The sequence below is a fragment of the Malaya genurostris genome, chromosome 3 (assembly GCF_030247185.1).
Source record: "Malaya genurostris strain Urasoe2022 chromosome 3, Malgen_1.1, whole genome shotgun sequence".
Lineage (NCBI taxonomy): Eukaryota > Metazoa > Arthropoda > Insecta > Diptera > Culicidae > Malaya > Malaya genurostris.
This window is the reverse complement of record NC_080572.1, coordinates 58,071,963-58,090,512: the sequence shown is the minus strand read 5'-3', so window position 1 is coordinate 58,090,512 and position 18,550 is coordinate 58,071,963. Positions and strand designations below refer to the sequence as shown.

The following is an 18,550-nucleotide window of genomic DNA, read 5'->3' as shown; positions in this document are numbered from 1 at the left end:
TTGGTTAATTAAGCAATGAAAACTTAGCGAATTATTGTTAGATTAAATTGAAATAGGAATCAAATCACAATAGAATTTCTCATCTTCGATATGAATTGAACATTTTCCTTTTTATTTATAATAATAATAAACAGTTACTATGGCGAACTGATTTTCAACGTTCAGCATTGCCAGTTATACAGAAAATTCACTAAAGTTCTTTGTCACTCTGACAGTGCACTCTGATAGTGTACCGCATAACGCAAAACGTGTCCTCAAAAATTTGCCGGAGTACTCCGTATTATAATTTGTATTTGGTTCCGCCTCCGACAAAGGGAAAAGCTGCCTTTCAATAGATACACAAAAATCAGTGAACGTAAATTTTCACACAACGTTTTCAAAGCACTGTGAGTAAAACTTGTTGTCAATTTAAAAACTGAGCAGAAGTTACTCAGTCTTCTAAATCAATATTACTCACTTTTTGACACTTGAATTAAATAAGCAAAAGTGAGTACAAATTACTCACTTGAGAATAACAATGAATGAGCGTGTATGGTTAAGTCGGCACTCGTATACACTCTCATTGAACATAACTATAAATTCAGTGACACATCACTCAAATTCATAAGCAGCCCTTAGACGAGACAATATTATTGTCAATACAAGGAGTATTGACAATACTTTTGATCGTGTAATGGAAACTTCATTGGATTGACGAAAATATTGTCAAAAAATCAAAACTGCCCATCAATCCGACAATACTTTCTCTCCAGAAAGAAACTGTTAAATATGTGCAATGGCCTCTTCTCTCAATATTTTAATATTCATTTGCAATATTTAAAGCACCAAACACTTAAATTTCTCGAAAATCTCGGACTCTAGTTATCAAACCAATTGGATTGATGGTATTGACAATACTTTGGATTGACAATATTATTGTCACGTGTAGGGGCAGCTATAAAAAGAGCACGTATTATAAACTTGAGTTACCACCTATCTACTCAGTTTTGAGTTAAGGGACGAAATTGTGAAAAGTTGAGTAATTTTTACTCAAAATAAGAAAAAAATATTTTGTTAAAAATTTGAGTAAGTTCAATTCAAAATTTGAGTTCTGAAAATGAAGAAACTTTTCTTCGTTATTTTCATATACAAAGTTGTTGTCGTGAATACGACTTACTTTACCATGGAGCGCCTTTTCAAAATTAGTCATATGGAAGAATGGGCAGAACTTAATCGTAAATATCTCGACTTGTATTAATGGCAGCAACATAATTCTTTGACTATTTTATCAAAAATATGATCAGGAATTTAGGATAATATTTTGAACAGTGTGAGATAACCACAAACAACTCAAAAATTAAGTTTTCTGAAAATTTTAAAACAACGCGGAAAACTCTTTACTTTTGCTTGGGTTTTTCGCGCAAGGACGACAATTTTGAGGTAGTCAGGCACATATCTTCAACTGAACGTTATAAAAGGGGAACCGTGGTCGAAAATCGATTATTTCTTCTTGTGCGTTGGATGGAAGCAGACGTCGGGTCGAGAAGACGTATTCAAACAGCGGCATCGGAGTGCGCACCTCCTGCGTGGTTAAAAACCTCAAACGCTCAGGTCGTAGTTCTTATTTGCCTTCCGGTCGTCAAGGCGAGAAGACGCATTAAACCACCCACTTAGAAAAAAACGTTCAACGGTGGTCCTTCATTGGTCCAATACGTTGGATCATTAGTCCAATCAATCGTTCAACGGGAGGCCAACACGGGACCTTCGTTTGCCGATTTTGAAACAGACCGTTGAACCGAATGCCATTTTTTTTGTTCAACAAACCCGGCAGACAGAGGTCCATTGTTGAGCCATTTTTAACATGAGGAGTTGGAGCCCCGTTGGACTAGTTTTACTGCAGAATTTCTGAAGTTTTCTCCACTTATTTGTTTAAACTAACAATACATACCTACACAATACTTCTACTTCACGTAGAATAACAACAAATTTTCTTTCTATGTAAAGGTAACACTTAATTTTCACACTATTTTTGCAAGAGAAAAAACAACAACAAACCGTTCCAGCAAATTGAACGAATATTTCGTGCAATATGTCGTTCAACAAACCAACAAAATTGAACGGCCTGCTGAGAGGGCAGTTTCGCTTCATTTGGCACTGCGAGCCCGTAAAAAAATAAACGTAAAAAAATAAACAATTGATTCACAATTAGATATATGAGTTACAATACATTTTATTGTATCTTGACAAGATTTTTTTTCATTTCCAACGATTCAATATATTGTTCCTACGATTCTACAATTGAATTTATTGTACACGTGGTGTTTCAAACAATATGCAAACTATACATATTATTGTTTCCCAAGAAAACATGTATGAGAAAACTTCATGATTTGAATTGTTACGATACTTAACAACCTATACATTCTATTGTAAAAAGCATTTCCACAGTTGATCGAATATTTTTCAATGGTCAAAGCAAAATTGCAGGTTTTGTAACAACAAATCGTATTGTTTTTCAACAATATTTTTTATTCGGGAGCGGATGTGTCGGTTTGTACGCAAAGCTAGTTTCAATTCAAGCAAGAACGATTGCATCAGCTGCTGGTGGTTTGCATTGGAGAGAAAGAAAACAAAAAACGAAAAGTGGATAACATTATATAAAATCAGCCGTTCTAAGGGCTCTAAATGTTATCTAAATTAAGATTACTTCTTTGCAAATCGAAGGTCGAAATCATCAGTTTAGTGAAAATCCAAAATAATTTGATTTGCTTCGTGCACTTTTCGCTGTGCGAAAATCTTTCGAGATAAATGTTCCGAACTGTGCTAAATATCGTAGAATATTCCACAATTTGGTCCTTCTAAAAGGCAGAAATGAATCCTGTACAGCATCTTGATAGTTTCTTTCAATGAAATATGCTAATCCGAAATGAGAAAATCGACGTCAAAAATCGTTGAAAATTTTAGTAGTGAAAAGGGGGAAAGTTTCGCAATTCACACAATCGATCAACTATCAATTCGAATTCGAAAATGTTAAGAAATCGTGTCAGTTTTATTCATATTCACGACATCCAGCTATATCTCTGACATTACACACCCGTACTTTTCTTCTTTCTTTTGAATGCGCAAAATAGTGATTCAAAACCGTTTCCTTTTGAACGGGTTGGAGTCAAAATTGAATTATTTTGATATTCTTCTGTTGGGCTTTTCACTAAGCATAATTGAAACCACAAAACATCGATGATTGACGTTGATTCATGTTTTCAAAACCGGATCTAAAAACGGCAATGGAAAACGACGTATTCTCGCATTTTTTATTTCGAATAGAAAATTCCGAGAATGAAAACGCTCTGAACTGCAAGAAGTATTTTTTTCACTCAAATGTTTAAAACCTCAACGCTTACAGTAATGTATGACTAAATGCGAGAGAACCCATGGCAATGAGTTTACTTTACTCAAATTTTGACATATTGTACCAGTTTATGAATTTGAGTAATCGCAACTCAAACCATGAGTTATGTTCAAAGAACGTGTAAGTACTACAGAACACTCAAAATAATAATCACACACTTAATTTCCTTTACCGAGCTCAGTAATATTTTTACCGACTTTTACACAGCTGAACGTCCTGCAATCAGTTCAGTAATTCATTTATTGACGAAGCTGAAGTTTGTTCGAGCTGTCATTTTAACCATACTATCAGTAATTAGTGATGAGGATCCGGTAAATATTATACTGTATGGCCAGCACGGGAAGATTCTAAAGCAACCGATGAATTCAGTAATTTCTATAGTGCAGTACAATTTGAAATAAATTTTAAATTTAATTTAGTTGTTTGAGATTTCAGAAAACCAAAAACAAAATAATTGAGCTTCGAATGCATTTTACTATTTAATTTAAATTATATATGTTGTTTTTATTGGAATTCCAAAATTCGTCGTAAGCTTTACCCAGTTGTAGTTAGCGTTCCGATTCCAAATATTGTATTTATCATGAACAAATAAAACATTTTATCTGCAAGGTGGCTTGCATTTGCATGGAACCAAAGTGCTTGAGGAGCTTCGCTAACTAAAGCCTGTGCTACCATATTTTTATAGAACGTAGAACGACGCCTGCGGGAAAGAACCATAATTTTAATCACTTTAATCATCATTGTGCTCAACTTATACTTACAATCCATAATTAACTCGAAGATAATCGCATTTTGTTTAGGATTGACTCCATTTTACTCAATTTGATCAAATTCAACTAAAAATCAATATGGCGTGCAGATAATTGGATTCGTTAATATTTACCGAACGATCCGTTAAAAACTGAAATCCGAAAATAAGTGTGCAAGTTATAGTTACGTGAAAAGTACTACTTTCCACGTAGGTTTTAATGGACTGGCATATAGAAGCTGTTTAATGCATAATCCAGTAAGAGTTACGTGTTTCATATCACATTTACCTATCAGTTCATATCAATTTTAGATACCAGAGAATTAAAATTTTTTATATTGGTTGAAGTCGAAAGGGACATATTTCAGATTTTTATATAAATCTATGGAATGAAAAATACTATGAAAAATAAAACATTTATTTCAGAAAATTAGCATGGAATTGCAATGGCTGAAAACAAAAAGCAACTGATAACGTCGTGGGAGCTCGAATCGACAAGGCGCCAGAAATCATTTTTGTTGTCACTGCCATCCAACCGAAGCCGAAGTCGAGATCAGAGAACTTCCACAACACAACCGATGCAGGTTGAGGTTGCATTACATGGGTCCAGTGTCTCTAGCTTCATACCGATTTTGAACCCGTTTTTCGGTGGACCACTGGCCTGTTTGAAGTATCCGGCAGAAGCGGGCACACTTTCGGACTCACGCAGGCACAGGGTCCAGTCAAACACATGGAAACTTTCATACTGGATAGGTCCGGTCGATGTAGTAAAAATTGTTATTAAATAACATTTCTCGCAATTATTTACACTACTTACAACTTTGGAGGCCACAGTTCGCAATTTTCAAAATCGAGTTTTTCACATCGAAGATTCACGTAGTTTGTTTGACGTTTGGTCAATTCACGTGAACCTTATGTGATGACTCTATTCATTTTAGGGGATGTTCGTATAACATTCATTTTCGTCACGTAAAATATTCAATTTGACATTTGGAACCATTTTACGTGATTTTTCTTTTTTTTATTTGAGTGTATTGAATGTTCCCATTAGAAGTAAGATCAATAATATTGCTTTTCTCTTCTACAATTCAATCAATAATTGAAGCAGAATCGGTGATAATTTGAATGATGGTTTTTTTTTAATAGAAACCCGGTACCAAGAACTTGCAACCCTCTACATACATAGGAATCGATTTGCATCAGTTTCCTCATTAGTATCAATTAGTAAAAAAAATTTGCAGTATTGGGGACCTGAGTACCATCCGAACGCCTATTTTCATTAGCCAGTAGGATAATGTGCGACAAAAGTTGTCGTTTGACGTCTGAACACTTTCAACGATCCAGTTTGGATAACGAATTTTGGTATTCATAGAAGAAACAGACTTAATCAACCAAGAAGTGAGATGATACCATTTTTAAAAACTCCGCAAGCGCAAACTTGTTTGATAACACTCATCTATAGCTCGTTGGAAAGGTATTGAAATATAAAAAAGTTCTTGTTCAATTGCAAAAGATATTTTCAAATAACAAACTGTCTGTAACTCAAAAGGTGAACAAAGGATCTCAAAACCAATTAGCAGCGTTTTGGCTCTTTGGGGATGTGTTTATTTCAAGACTAGTTTAATCAAAATCGGCCTAGCTTGTATTTTCGATCGATACCGATACCGATACTAAGTATCGATACTTTTTCCTATAGTATCGATACCGATACCTGAAAAGACAAAACGGTATCGCGATACCAAGTATCGATACTTTAACTCTCGATACGCTCGATACCCATCCCTACCACCTGGGTTCGGTTCCCAACTCTGCACATAGGGTCAGAAGAGAGTTTTTCTGGCCTGAAGAGGTGATGACCTTAAGCAAAGCAAAGTCCTGGCTTTACATTCCTTTTGTGGAATTTGGCCTTTCTGTTTCAACAGACTTCGCAGCCGATTCTTAGGCTGTGAACCATTTCGCAGTTAATTTTAACTTTTGGTTAAAATCTGACACTCGAGTGGTTAATTTGATGTTGTCAAAAATAACCCTGCTCGAGAGCATGGTTATTTTTGACAGATCGATAGTTATTTTCCAACACTGAAAAAAATCTCGCAATGAAAATTCTAATACTAATTCTTTAGTTGAAATTATTTCCAGTGGAAAATAAACCCAAATAACTTTCCGTCCGTCAAATTTTGAAATGGGCCACAGTTTTAGTCAAATTTAACTACTCGACACCAAATAACCACTCAAGTGTCAGATTTGGTTCACAGCCTTAGTGTACAGAATCATTGCATGGCTAGTACTATGGATCCTACTGACACTAAGAATCCTTCCAGGTCGGGGCTCGAACATACGACAACTGGCTCGTAAGACCAGCGCCCTATGCATTGAACCACCAACCCGGGTCGACCTTAAGCAGACATCATAGTAACAAGATATCCAGCTCTCACATTTCCCGAACAAATCGTTGGCAACATCCTTTTTTGCGAGCATGGCACCCTCAGGCGAGTCCGCATCGAATCTCGTACATAGAAGTAGGGGAGAGAAATGTCAAATTCGTGCGCGCCAAAATAGCATAGTTCAGCAACGCCATCACACGGCATCACATTCAACATATCATGTCAATTGTATGGCGAAGTGCTGCTCTTTCTTCGCGCACGAATTTGACATTTCTCTCCCCTACTTCTATGTACGAGATTCGATGCGGACTCGTCTGAGGGCACCATGCTCACAAAAAAGGATGTTGCCAATGATTTGTTCGGGAAATGTGAGAGCTGGATATCTTGTTAATATGATGTCTTTGCTTAAGGTTAAACCCTCTATAATTGAAACCAAAGAATATAAGCGAAACTATTTCCAAAACTTAAGTCTGTCATGAAACATGTCAGACGCAAGCATCACCCAAAACGTTATAAAACGATTTGAAGCTCTTAGCGAATTCAGCAGCTGCAAGATTCATATGGGTGGTCTATAATATAACTGAAACAAGCCAGCCGTTTTAGTTTTATTTACTCGAACAGTTCTACTGTCAAATTTAAAACTGGTATACGCTGTCGTTCTATTTTTTCTATATTAAAGGGTGATTTTTTAAGAGCTTGAGAACTTTTTTAAACAATAAAACGCATAAAATTTGCAAAATCTCATCGGTTCTTTATTTTAAACGTTAGATTGGTACATGACATTTACTTTTTGAAGATAATTTCATTTAAATGTTGACCGCGGCTGCGTCTTAGGTGGTCCATTCGGAAAGTCCAATTTTGGGCAACTTTTTCGAGCATTTCGGCCGGAATAGCCCGAATTTCTTCGGAAATGTTGTCTTCCAAAGCTGGAATAGTTACTGGCTTATTTCTGTAGACTTTAGACTTGACGTAGCCCCACAAAAAATAGTCTAAAGGCGTCAAATCGCATGATCTTGGTGGCCAACTTACCGGTCCATTTCTTGAGATGAATTGTTCTCCGAAGTTTTCCCTCAAAATGGCCATAGAATCGCGAGCTGTGTGGCATGTAGCGCCATCTTGTTGAAACCACATGTCTACCAAGTTCAGTTCTTCCATTTTTGGCAACAAAAAGTTTGTTAGCATCGAACGATAGCGATCGCCATTCACTGTAACGTTGCGTCCAACAGCATCTTTGAAAAAATACGGTCCAATGATTCCACCAGCGTACAAACCACACCAAACAGTGCATTTTTCGGGATGCATGGGCAGTTCTTGAACGGCTTCTGGTTGCTCTTCACTCCAAATGCGGCAATTTTGCTTATTTACGTAGCCATTCAACCAGAAATGAGCCTCATCGCTGAACAAAATTTGTCGATAAAAAAGCGGATTTTCCGAATGGACCACCTAAGACGCAGCCGCGGTCAACATTTAAATAAAATTATCTTCAAAAAGTAAATGTCATGTACCAATCTAACGTTTAAAATAAAGAACCGATGAGATTTTGCAAATTTTATGCGTTTTATTGTTTAAAAAAGTTCTCAAGCTCTTAAAAAATCACCCTTTAGAAACACAGATAAAACGCTGCTGAGGCTGCCAGTTTATTTTCTTATAAATTATAGATTTAAATTAAAAAAACTGACATAAATTATGCATCTAGAACTAGAACACTTGTGATCATTCCCTAACTTGTTTGCTTTGATCAATTGCATTAAATGATTAAATCACACGCGCGTGACTATTACCGTTTTCGTTTATTGATCAGAGCAGCCCGAGAGCTGACCCAGAGTCGCCAAAACAACTTTTGATGAGTTTGTTTTAGCAACCTGGTGTCGCTCTAGATCGGACTCCAATCGCGTAGTTTCGCTCTGAAAATTTTCTCGGGTCGCACCACGCATCCAGCCGAGTTTGTTTATTTTTTATTTTTTATATGAGTTGTTGTCTAGGGCGCGTAACACGTGTTCGTTTTACTCGGATTCAGAGTTGCCCGCGTGTAGGTTCTAAAACGAAAACGGTATATGATTCATGCGAGCTTGGATGAAATTCTGGGCCTTACTATGTGAGTTGTGTGATGTGACCTCGACAAATCTCAAAGATGAATTTGATTCATCGACAGTTCATTTTTGTCGTCATTGTGCAAAACCTAATTACCATCCCTACTAGGTTTTTTATCGTGACGACACAAATGAACAAGTATTCATCCTTGACAGATCAGCGGTACTGTTTACAAACAAGCTTAAACAAAAATCGAAGAGCGCATCTAAAACAATCATCTTTACACTTTGCAACTAGTCACTTTTATTTAATAAATATCAAAAACGAATCGTATTCAATCGTGAACAAATGTTTTAAAACTTTATTTAGGTGATACGGACCGTAAATGGTCTGATTCAATTTGTCAATAAACAAACAAAAGAAATTTCTGTTTACAAACAGTACTGCTGGACTGTCAAAATGTGTTCATCCGATTGAGGTTAGCAGTGACGGTAAAAAACCTAACAGGCGAGCATCCCGCGTGGTGAATCTACCAGGGTCTTAAAGGCTATCCGCATTATGCCGATCCGACCGATCCGAGCTCTCTGGCGTTGACTTTTTCTCTGCTTCGACTATGGCTGAGCTGCACATGCACACAGCTACATGTGCAGTTCAGTCATAGCCGAAGCAGAAAAAAAGGAGACGCCGGAGAGCTCGGATCGGTCGGATCGGCCTAATGCGATCAGCCTTTTAGCCAGCCTGGAAAGACAAGTACAAAATAAACAAAGTACAACTTCGGCTATCTAGAAGTTTTGATTGCTTCGCAATATTGAAACATGGATGTGGAGCCTGATTAGGTAAACTTTAGTAATAGGATTTTTCAAGTACTTCGGTTATGGGCTCAGCCCAATATAGTTAGAAACTACCTGATTTACATGGACAACGGAATTTTGTTTACATTCTAATTTTCGTTTTATAGTATTTCCTATATTCATTTAGTCCCAAGCATACATAAAACCAATTCGTCTAATGTTTATCCAACACTTTCTCCAGCAGCTCGTTCATACTCGTGAGTAGCATTCGAGGATCTTCTACGAGGCCTGCTCCGACCATGGCATTTGAAAATAACTGCTTGGCTAGAAGCTCTGCTAATTCCGGATCGGATGATACCAGTTTGTGTAACTTTTTGATGATCGGATGTCTATAGACAAAACCATTACTATTTAATATACTTAGGGGTTCCAAGAGATACTTACTTAGCATTCACTTCCAACTGTGGTTGTAGCAAAGCATATCGATTCTCTTCACTCATGTTGTGAGTTTGAGTTTTTACAAAGTGACGCGCAGCAGCCATCTCCTCTACCGTTATCACGCACGGATGGGTATCGAGCTTGTTGGTTGTTTTCACGTTGGCCACCTTTCCGGCTAACTTCTGTTTAATCCATGGAAGTAATTCATCCACCTGCGTTTTAAGTAACGAACCTTCGATCATCTGATCAGTTGCGTCATCCGATTTCTCCGATCGTCGCATTTCTTTTTCCACTGATACTAAATTTTTTCCGAGAAATTGTCCAAGTTGCATCAATACTAGCTCATCGTAGGCCTCATAGCAGAAAAGAACTTCTATACCCTTCTTTTTGAGCGACTCATAGTAAGGAGATGCTTCGGCAAGGGTTCGATTGGGTGCTGCCAAATAGTAAATATCTTTTTGCCCTTCCAATTGTTGGTTACAGTATTCGGGAAGGCTGACTTTTTTTCCTGCCTCCTTGCTAGTTTCAAAACGGAGTAATTTGGCGATTTCCTCCTTCTCCTGGGGTTCGGTACTAGTAACAATCCCTTCTTTTAGGAAAAGACCATAGTCTACATAAAATTTGTCGTAATTATCCGGTTCCTTCGTGGCACGATCTTGTAAAAATCGGAGAACGCGATTAGTTAGTACTGTTCGCAGTTTACGAATCAATGCACTATTTTGAAGTAACTCTCGACTAAGGTTTAGGGGTATGTCCTCCGAATCAACGACACCCTTTACGAAACGAAGCCATTTCGGCAACAGGTTTTCAGTTTTTGATTGGATAAGAACTTTACGTGTGTAAAGAGCTACTCCAATGTCGGAGTCGCGAGACATCTCAAAAAGACCAGGTTTCCCTTCCGGAAAGTAAAGAAGTGCCCGTATGCTTAGTGGTACATCGGTTTTGTAATGCAACGTAAACCTGGGAATATCAAAAGTGTTTCCCACAAATCGATAAAATTCATTGTGTTGATCCTGCGACACTTCCTTGGGTTCCATCAGCCAAATCGGTTGAATTTGATTGGCTTGTTTCCCATTGAGATAGATTGGGCTTCCAACAAAATTGCTGTACTTTCGGATAACTTCCCGGATACGATCCTCATCCGCAAACTCACGACAATCAGCCTTCAGATGCACAACGATTTTTGTTCCAGGCTGAACATTTTCTGCCTCTTGAATTTCGAAATTGCCCGTTCCATCGGACGTCCACTTGTAACCAATAGAACCAACCTTGGAAGATCTGGTAAAGACATCAACTCGTTCTGCCACCATAAATGCAGAATAGAAACCAACACCAAACTGACCAATGATATTTTGAGCATTCTCGGCGCTTGAGCCTTTCTCTTTAATCTGCTCCATGAAGTGTTTCGAACCAGATCGAGCAATAGTTCCCAGGTTGGATATTAATTCTTCCTTCGTCATTCCAATACCCGTGTCTTGAAGAGTGAAAACACGGTCCTGTTTGTTGGTACCAATATGAATCTCCAGTGATCGGTCCGGTTCGGAAAAATCTTTCTCCCCTTCGCCAGCCGTGTGAATCGTATAGCGAAACTTTTCCAGAGCATCGCTTGCATTGGAAATTAGCTCTCGTACAAAAACTTCCTTATCTGAGTACAGCGACCTTGCTACGATGTCCAGCAACATTCGCGTTTCTGCCTGGAACTCATGCTTGTCACTAGGACCAACGGTTTTTTCCGAGTCACGTATAATCGAATTAAAACCACTCTTTTCTTGAGCCGCTTGAGTGCTCAGACAACGAATCGACGGTGCCTGATGCCATACTGGAGCTAGTCAAACAAAAAATAAAAAGATTGCGTAAGAATTACTGTTTTGCCGGGATTTAATGTGTGAGCAGAATTTACTTACTTCTGAGACCGTATTTATCGTTCACCGATTTGTTATTGAAATTAAACCCACTGATGACTAATCTCCGATTGGTTGGAATTAATTTGGATAACTTTTGGAGCTGCAAAATTCGAGATGCACTCATTTTCAACACGCTATCAATAATTATGGTACCTCGTGTTTATGTTATGCAGCGATTATGACAGTTCTCCATGCGTTTTCGATGCTCTCAGAGAGAAAATGTCTTGCGAGAATGGAATGAACTCACTGGTTTCACTAATCTCACAGCTGTGAATGCATACATCAGGGCATCAGCTGTTGGAGGTGATAGACACAGATTTCGAGTATTTCGAAAAAATATGTTAAACGCATTCATACTAGTAATCATTCGCAATTCCATTCTCTTCTACAGAATTCCAGAAATGCTTCTTCATTCCATCCAACGACGTGGTTTTACTACAACCAGTCAGCTGACATCCTTTGCTCGCTGGTACCGCGGGCTCTGGGAAAAAGGTCCGCTAAACGAACCGCCGTATAATCATGTAACTCAAATCGGTGATCCTGTACTGAGACAAAAATCGAGTTTAGTACCACCGGAAGCTGTTACGTCTCCCGAAGTTCGCTTGCTCGTGAAACTTATGACGGATGTAATGCGAAAATACGATTGCGTTGGATTGGCCGCACCACAGATAGGAATTTCACTAAGAATTTTGGTGATGGAATTCAAAGAAAAGCTGCGAGATGAGTATACGAGTATAGAGTACAAAACTAGGGAAATGAATACCTTGCCTCTAACGGTACATTTAATATTAACCGAGTTTTCAAAATAAATGATAGTATATGCTTTTTAGGTTTTCATCAATCCCGAACTAAAAGTAACAAACTTTGAAAAGAAGATCTTTCCAGAGGCATGTCAAAGTGTGCGAGGTTACAGTGCGGAAGTGCCGAGGTATTCGGGAGTTCTGCTTCGAGGACTTGATGAAAATGGTTTCCAAAAAGAATTGTCGCTGAAAGGATGGAACGCACGTATAGCTCAGCACGAGATGAATCACTTGAATGGAATCATTTATACAGATATTATGAACCGAAAAACTTTTACATGTACTTGTTGGCAAGCGGTCAATGCGAACCGTGGACGAGTGAGTATCGGTTTTCATAAAAAATAATGTTTGTATAATAAGAATGACGCATAGTTTGGTAAAATCCTTTTTTAATATCTGCAATTCCGAAAGCTGTAAAACCAAGTTAGATACTGTCCGGCTGTCACTGTCGGTTCCGGAGATATAATGCTATAAGAGACATGGTACTTACATAGGCTTGTTTGAAAGCTACTATTTCGTCATTGATCAAGTTCTTTCGGTCCCGACGATATGTATGAGACGTAACCGACCAATCGCATTTTTTTCTATCCACACATGTTTTACCTTTCTCATATAGAAAGGCTAAGCAATCGCTGTGAAAACTGACTTTTCAACCGAGGCCCATTCGATTCAGCTCCACGAACATCTCAAATCTCACTAATAGTACTGTTGTTGTACCGTTGAATTCCACTATATCACGTCATTACACTCTCACAAAGTCACTATTTTCACAGTCACTATTTTTCCGAAAGTGTATCAAACGTTATAATACAGATACGTATTTCGGAATGCTATTTGCATCCTTCTTCAGTGTATCGGTTTTATAAGTTTTATGTTAATTTAATCTCAAATCTATATGTGTGACTAATATTGTTACTCACCGATTTTCACAAAATAAGTAAGATTAATGATCTGATGGATTATCCGATGTAAACTTATATTCAAATGAAAGGTCTCATAGTCCTATATAAAGTTCCTGAATTTAATTTGGATCCGACTTCCGGTTCCAGAATTACAGGGTGATATGAAATCAAACTCAAATTAACAGATCTGAACAGTCCTATTGTGGTAATCGAGGGGATAATGTGATATTTAATATTATTAAGATGTGTTCAATAACGTATGTTTCTATTTATTTCGCCGCGTGTTTTTCCATACCAACTCTTTCTCCATTCACTCTCTCTCTCTGCCCGCTGCACTGCCGAGACAGGGCCGTACTCGGTACCACATCTCCCTTTGTTTAAATTGAAGATGTTAAAGGTGATAATCGTTGAGCCAGGCTGGTTTCTTCACCGTTCTGCGTTGACGATCTGGCAAGATCGGGATCCGTTCTGTGTTATCATCTTCCAGCTCAAACCCATGAAAATCTTCGTCTGATGATGCTCGGGGCAGCTCTTGATCTTCAGAGCTATCGTCAGTTACTTTAGTCGATAATTGCTCGAGCTCGATAATCTTCTTGAGGTGAGCGACATTTCTGTCGTAGGATTTTCCCGTCTGAGGGTCTTCAATCGTTACACGAGGACCAGATCGCGAAACCACTGTGTATCGCCTCGGGTTAAAAGTTGTGGACAGCTTAGAGCTTGGCACTAGGTTCAGCATAAGCACAGTGTCACCTAAATCAATTGAATATCGAGTAGCTCGACGGCGTGTATCCTCTATCTCTTTTCCTTTCTCTTTCAATGATTGGTCACGGTCACGAAAATCTGTGTTTTGTGGAGCGGTCTCGATATCTCCTATAGCTGGTAGCTTTGATCGAATCGTGTAGCCATACATAAGCTCGGTAGGCGTTTTTCCGGTAGTCGAGTGTGGTGTTGTATAATACATAATGAGATAATCATGTAGATCTTTTTTCCAATCTCTGCCTAGAGCAGCGCTGATCTGTAACCGTTTTACGAGCGATCTGTTTTGCCGTTCGACGAGACCATTTTCTTGCGGCCAATATGGTGTTGAATGGTTCAATGTGATTCCGTGAAGCTTGCTGTATAAATCTAACTCTGTACTTACGAACTGCTTGGCATTGTCGAGCGTTATTGTCCGAGGATACCCCAGGCGAGTGAAAATTCTGTCAAGTTTACAGATTGTGTCCCTGGCCGTTATTTTGGACATTATTTCCACCTCCTTATAGCGACTATAGTAATCGATGATGACAAAAAGGTACGAACCACAAGGTAATGGACCGAGGAAATCCATTGCAGTATCAATCCATGGTCCAGACGGTAGCGGGCGACGACTCATCGGTTCAGGTCTGGTAGGTAACCCAACCAAACGACAACCTTCACATGCTTTCACGCGAGCCACTGCATCACTATCCTTGCCGGGCCACCATACTCGATCGCGAAGTCGCCGCTTCATTATAGACTCGCCCGGATGTCCTTCATGGGCAATATCAAGCATCCTCGCTTTCAACGCTGTAGGCACGACGAGCTTATTACCTCGAACCAGTATATCGCCAACGAATCCAAGTTCATTCTTGAAGGGCAAGTACGATTTAGCTTCATTTTTATCCCAGTTACCGGAACGCAAGCATTGTTTAACAATGCGTAAGTTTACATCCGAGTTAGTCGCGTTTTCAAGTTCTTGCACGTCAATTGCAGCGGATTCCATTACCGCTAACACCATGAATTTATTTTCCGCATCGAAGGTTTCGGGCAGTGGGTTTACTGCCAACCGAGATAAGGGGTCAGCCACGTTAGATAATCCTTTGCGGTATTTAATGACAAAAGAGAAAGATTGAAGGCGTAACACCCATCTTTCAACTCGAGCACAAGGTCGAGATGTTGGTTGAAAAATTGCTTCTAACGGTTTATGATCCGTCTCCAATTCAAAAGTTCTTCCATACAGATATATCGCAAACCGTTCTACTGCCCATACCAAAGCTAACGCCTCTTTTTCGGTTTGGCAATATCTCCGCTCGGTGGCTGTCAGACTTTTACTTGCATAAGCGATGGGCGAGGCTGGAAATCCGTTGGTCCTTTAAATTGAACCAGTACAGCTCCCAGGGCTACCGGCGATGCGTCAGCTATTAGTCTTGTTCGGAGATTATTATCGAAAAAATACAGGTGCTGAACATTACTAATTAAGTCCTTTGATTTTGCAAAAGACTCTTGTTGTTCCTTATCCCAGTAGAACTTACTGCCGGATCGAATCAGTTCACGAAGAGGAGATGTAATTGTCGCCAGATTTGGAAGGAATCGCCCTACGTAGGTAACGAGACCAAGAAAACTCCGGACTTCTTCTGCTGTATTTGGGATACGAAATTGCTGTAATGCTTCTACTTTACTGTTCGAGGGCTTTATACCATCTGGAGAAATAGTATGTCCCAGGAAGTCAAGGTTGTTTACTTTGAATAAACATTTCTCTTGATTTAGAAGAATACCGTGTTCGTTCAAAACTGATAGGACTAGCTTTAAAGCCTTATCATGCCCATCTTCAGTGCTGCCGAAAACAAGGATGTCGTCGATGAAATTGACAGTATTCTCACATCGACTCAAAATCTGTTCCATAATGCGCTGGAATAATTCTGGAGCGATGACGATACCATACATCAGTCGCTTGTATCGGAAAAGACCCTTATGCGTTATGAAAGTTGTTATGTAACGACTATGTTCCTTCAATTCCACCTGATGGAAGGCCTCTTTAACATCCAGCCGACTGAAATATTTAGCCGATGTAAAACGTGGCAGAAAGTCCTCAATTGTGGGCATAATATGGCGCTCGCGCAAAATTGCTGCATTTGCACGACGCATGTCAACACAAAGACGAAGATCTCCGTTATCCTTCACCACCGTTACCAATGGCGAGACCCACTGACAACCGCCCACGACAGGTTCTATTATGTCGCTATTAAGCAAAGACATCAATTTATTCTCTATTCTAGACAACAGTGCGATTGGAGGACGACGAGGATGTTGACATACTGGAACCACACTCTTATCAATAGGAATTTCTACCTGAATACCCTTAATTTTAGGGAATGGACGTTTACATGTAGATTCGATCATGCTGATTCCATGTGTACTCGGAAGCCCAATTACCAGAACACCCAAACTCATAGCTGTGGTGCGGCCCAATAAACATTGTTGGCCTCCGATAACGACGTAGAATGTAGCTACCTGTTCAATGATCTTTCCATTATCTTCGACCGAAATTTTCGCATCAAATTTTCCAAGAACGGATAATGGCTTTGCCTCTTTACCGTAAGGCAGAAAAACTTCATCACAATGCTTTTCCTCGTTCCAAACTTGCACACCATTGTTCTTCATGTACTCCCACGCCTTCTCGTTGATTATATTTCTCTTGCAGCCAGAGTCGATTAGAAGTTGCAACGTCACTCCACCAAGCTTCAGCCACAAAAATTCACCTCCATCGTTCACACTGAATATAAAACTTTGATCTTTTCTTTCAGCCGCTGTCTCAATTTCGTGTACCCGATGCCTTTTAAAATCTTTGCTATGTCCTGGTCTATGTTCCTCCGTATATTTTCGCTTTACAGCTGACGTTCGGCACCGAGCAGCGAAATGACCGATTCGTTTGCACTTGATGCACTCTTTCCCACGTGCAGGGCATTTGGGATCATTCGCGAAATGGTCCCTTTTCCCGCATCTCATACATTCATTGCGAGGATCGTTCCAAATTTTATTGATGCTTCTTTCAATAATGCTAGGATCGGATGGCTCTGTCCCTCCAAGAGATGGTCGATTCATCATTTGTGCTTGGTGTTTCACTGATTCGTATGAGCTTACGATTTTTGCGACTTCGTCAATATCAAAAGAATCCTTCTGTAAAAGTTGCTCCTTCAGGTCACTCGGGGCGAATAAAATCACTTTATCGATTACGCTTATTGCCCTGCTTTCTTGTGCTGTCCTGCCAAAGTTGCACTTACTGGCCTGGTCCTGACTACGTAGCATAAACTTTTCCAATGTCTCGTCTTGGCTTGGCCTGAGTGTCCAGAAAACGTTCCGTTCGAACGTTTCATGCTGTTTAGGAGAAAAGTAAGTGTCTAGTTTTTGTATCGCAACAGAATATGGATCGACGCCTTTTTCCTTATCTTCTCCCACATCCGCACCGGGAATAGAAGCGAAAACCTCCTGCAGTTCCGGTCCAGCTCGAGCCAGAAATAGATTTTTAATGCGTGTTTTATCTTTCTCTCCAGATGCTGCTACTAAAAGGTGATTTTTTTGAGGTTAGGATTTTCATGCATTAGTATTTGCTCAGATTTTTTGAGGTTATGATTTTCATGCATTATTATTTGCTCAGTATGCTCTGACATTTCATCATGAAGCCGAACGATCTGCCACAACGTCGAATTTTCAGTGAATGGGCCCTAGAAAAGTTGGCAGAAAATCCGCTTTTTTATCGACAAATTTTGTTCAGCGATGAGGCTCATTTCTGGTTGAATGGCTACGTAAATAAGCAAAAATGCCGCATTTGGAGTGAAGAGCAACCAGAAGCCGTTCAAGAACTGCCCATGCATCCCGAAAAATGCACTGTTTGGTGTGGTTTGTACGCTGGTGGAATCATTGGACCGTATTTTTTCAAAGATGCTGTTGGACGCAACGTTACAGTGAATGGCGATCGCTATCGTTCGATGCTAACAAACTTTTTGTTGCCAAAAATGGAAGAACTGAACTTGGTTGACATGTGGTTTCAACAAGATGGCGCTACATGCCACACAGCTCGCGATTCTATGGCCATTTTGAGGGAAAACTTCGGAGAACAATTCATCTCAAGAAATGGACCGGTAAGTTGGCCACCAAGATCATGCGATTTGACGCCTTTAGACTATTTTTTGTGGGGCTACGTCAAGTCTAAAGTCTACAGAAATAAGCCAGTAACTATTCCAGCTTTGGAAGACAACATTTCCGAAGAAATTCGGGCTATTCCGGCCGAAATGCTCGAAAAAGTTGCCCAAAATTGGACTTTCCGAATGGACCACCTAAGACGCAGCCGCGGTCAACATTTAAATGAAATTATCTTCAAAAAGTAAATGTCATGTACCAATCTAACGTTTAAAATAAAGAACCGATGAGA

At 39.4% G+C, this 18,550-nt stretch overlaps 3 protein-coding genes across 4 annotated transcripts; 1 reads left to right on the top strand and 2 right to left on the bottom strand.

The window, feature by feature from the left end:
• Positions 1 to 8,124: 8,124 nt before the first annotated feature.
• Positions 8,125 to 11,876, bottom strand: LOC131435961 (heat shock protein 75 kDa, mitochondrial). The gene is made up of 3 exons (XM_058604272.1): positions 11,682 to 11,876; positions 9,784 to 11,602; positions 8,125 to 9,728 (listed from the first exon to the last, which is right to left on the bottom strand). The coding sequence occupies exons 1-3, from the start codon at positions 11,803 to 11,805 to the stop codon at positions 9,554 to 9,556; spliced, it is 2,118 nt and encodes a 705-aa protein (XP_058460255.1). The 5' UTR covers positions 11,806 to 11,876; the 3' UTR covers positions 8,125 to 9,553.
• Positions 11,877 to 11,945: 69 nt separating this feature from the next.
• On the top strand, positions 11,946 to 12,844 carry LOC131435962 (peptide deformylase, mitochondrial-like). Of its 2 annotated transcripts, none has more exons than XM_058604273.1 (3): positions 11,946 to 12,004; positions 12,073 to 12,457; positions 12,512 to 12,844. In XM_058604273.1, the coding sequence occupies exons 1-3, from the start codon at positions 11,955 to 11,957 to the stop codon at positions 12,824 to 12,826; spliced, it is 750 nt and encodes a 249-aa protein (XP_058460256.1). In that variant the 5' UTR covers positions 11,946 to 11,954; the 3' UTR covers positions 12,827 to 12,844. The 2 variants fall into 2 exon arrangements, with proteins under 2 accessions (XP_058460256.1, XP_058460258.1); XM_058604275.1 differs by having other exon boundaries at positions 11,963 to 11,984.
• A 930-nt stretch (positions 12,845 to 13,774) lies between these two features.
• On the bottom strand, positions 13,775 to 15,124 carry LOC131433806 (uncharacterized protein K02A2.6-like). Its single transcript, XM_058600408.1, has one exon. The coding sequence runs from the start codon at positions 15,122 to 15,124 to the stop codon at positions 13,775 to 13,777; it is 1,350 nt and encodes a 449-aa protein (XP_058456391.1).
• Between the last annotated feature and the right edge of the window lie 3,426 nt (positions 15,125 to 18,550).

Excerpts from the sequence above, each read along its gene's own strand:
- LOC131435962 (XM_058604273.1), top strand. The coding sequence starts at position 11,955 with ATGCATACATCAGGGCATCAGCTGTTGGAGGTGATAGACACAGATTTC. Across the intron at positions 12,005-12,072 it reads GTGATAGACACAGATTTCGA|AATTCCAGAAATGCTTCTTC; the intron begins GTATTTCGAAAA and ends TCTCTTCTACAG. Across the intron at positions 12,458-12,511 it reads TGAATACCTTGCCTCTAACG|GTTTTCATCAATCCCGAACT; the intron begins GTACATTTAATA and ends TATGCTTTTTAG.
- LOC131433806 (XM_058600408.1), bottom strand. The coding sequence starts at position 15,124 with ATGGAATCCGCTGCAATTGACGTGCAAGAACTTGAAAACGCGACTAAC.
- LOC131435961 (XM_058604272.1), bottom strand. The coding sequence starts at position 11,805 with ATGAGTGCATCTCGAATTTTGCAGCTCCAAAAGTTATCCAAATTAATT. Across the intron at positions 11,603-11,681 it reads CGATAAATACGGTCTCAGAA|CTCCAGTATGGCATCAGGCA; the intron begins GTAAGTAAATTC and ends TTGTTTGACTAG. Across the intron at positions 9,729-9,783 it reads CAGTTGGAAGTGAATGCTAA|ACATCCGATCATCAAAAAGT; the intron begins GTAAGTATCTCT and ends TTTTGTCTATAG.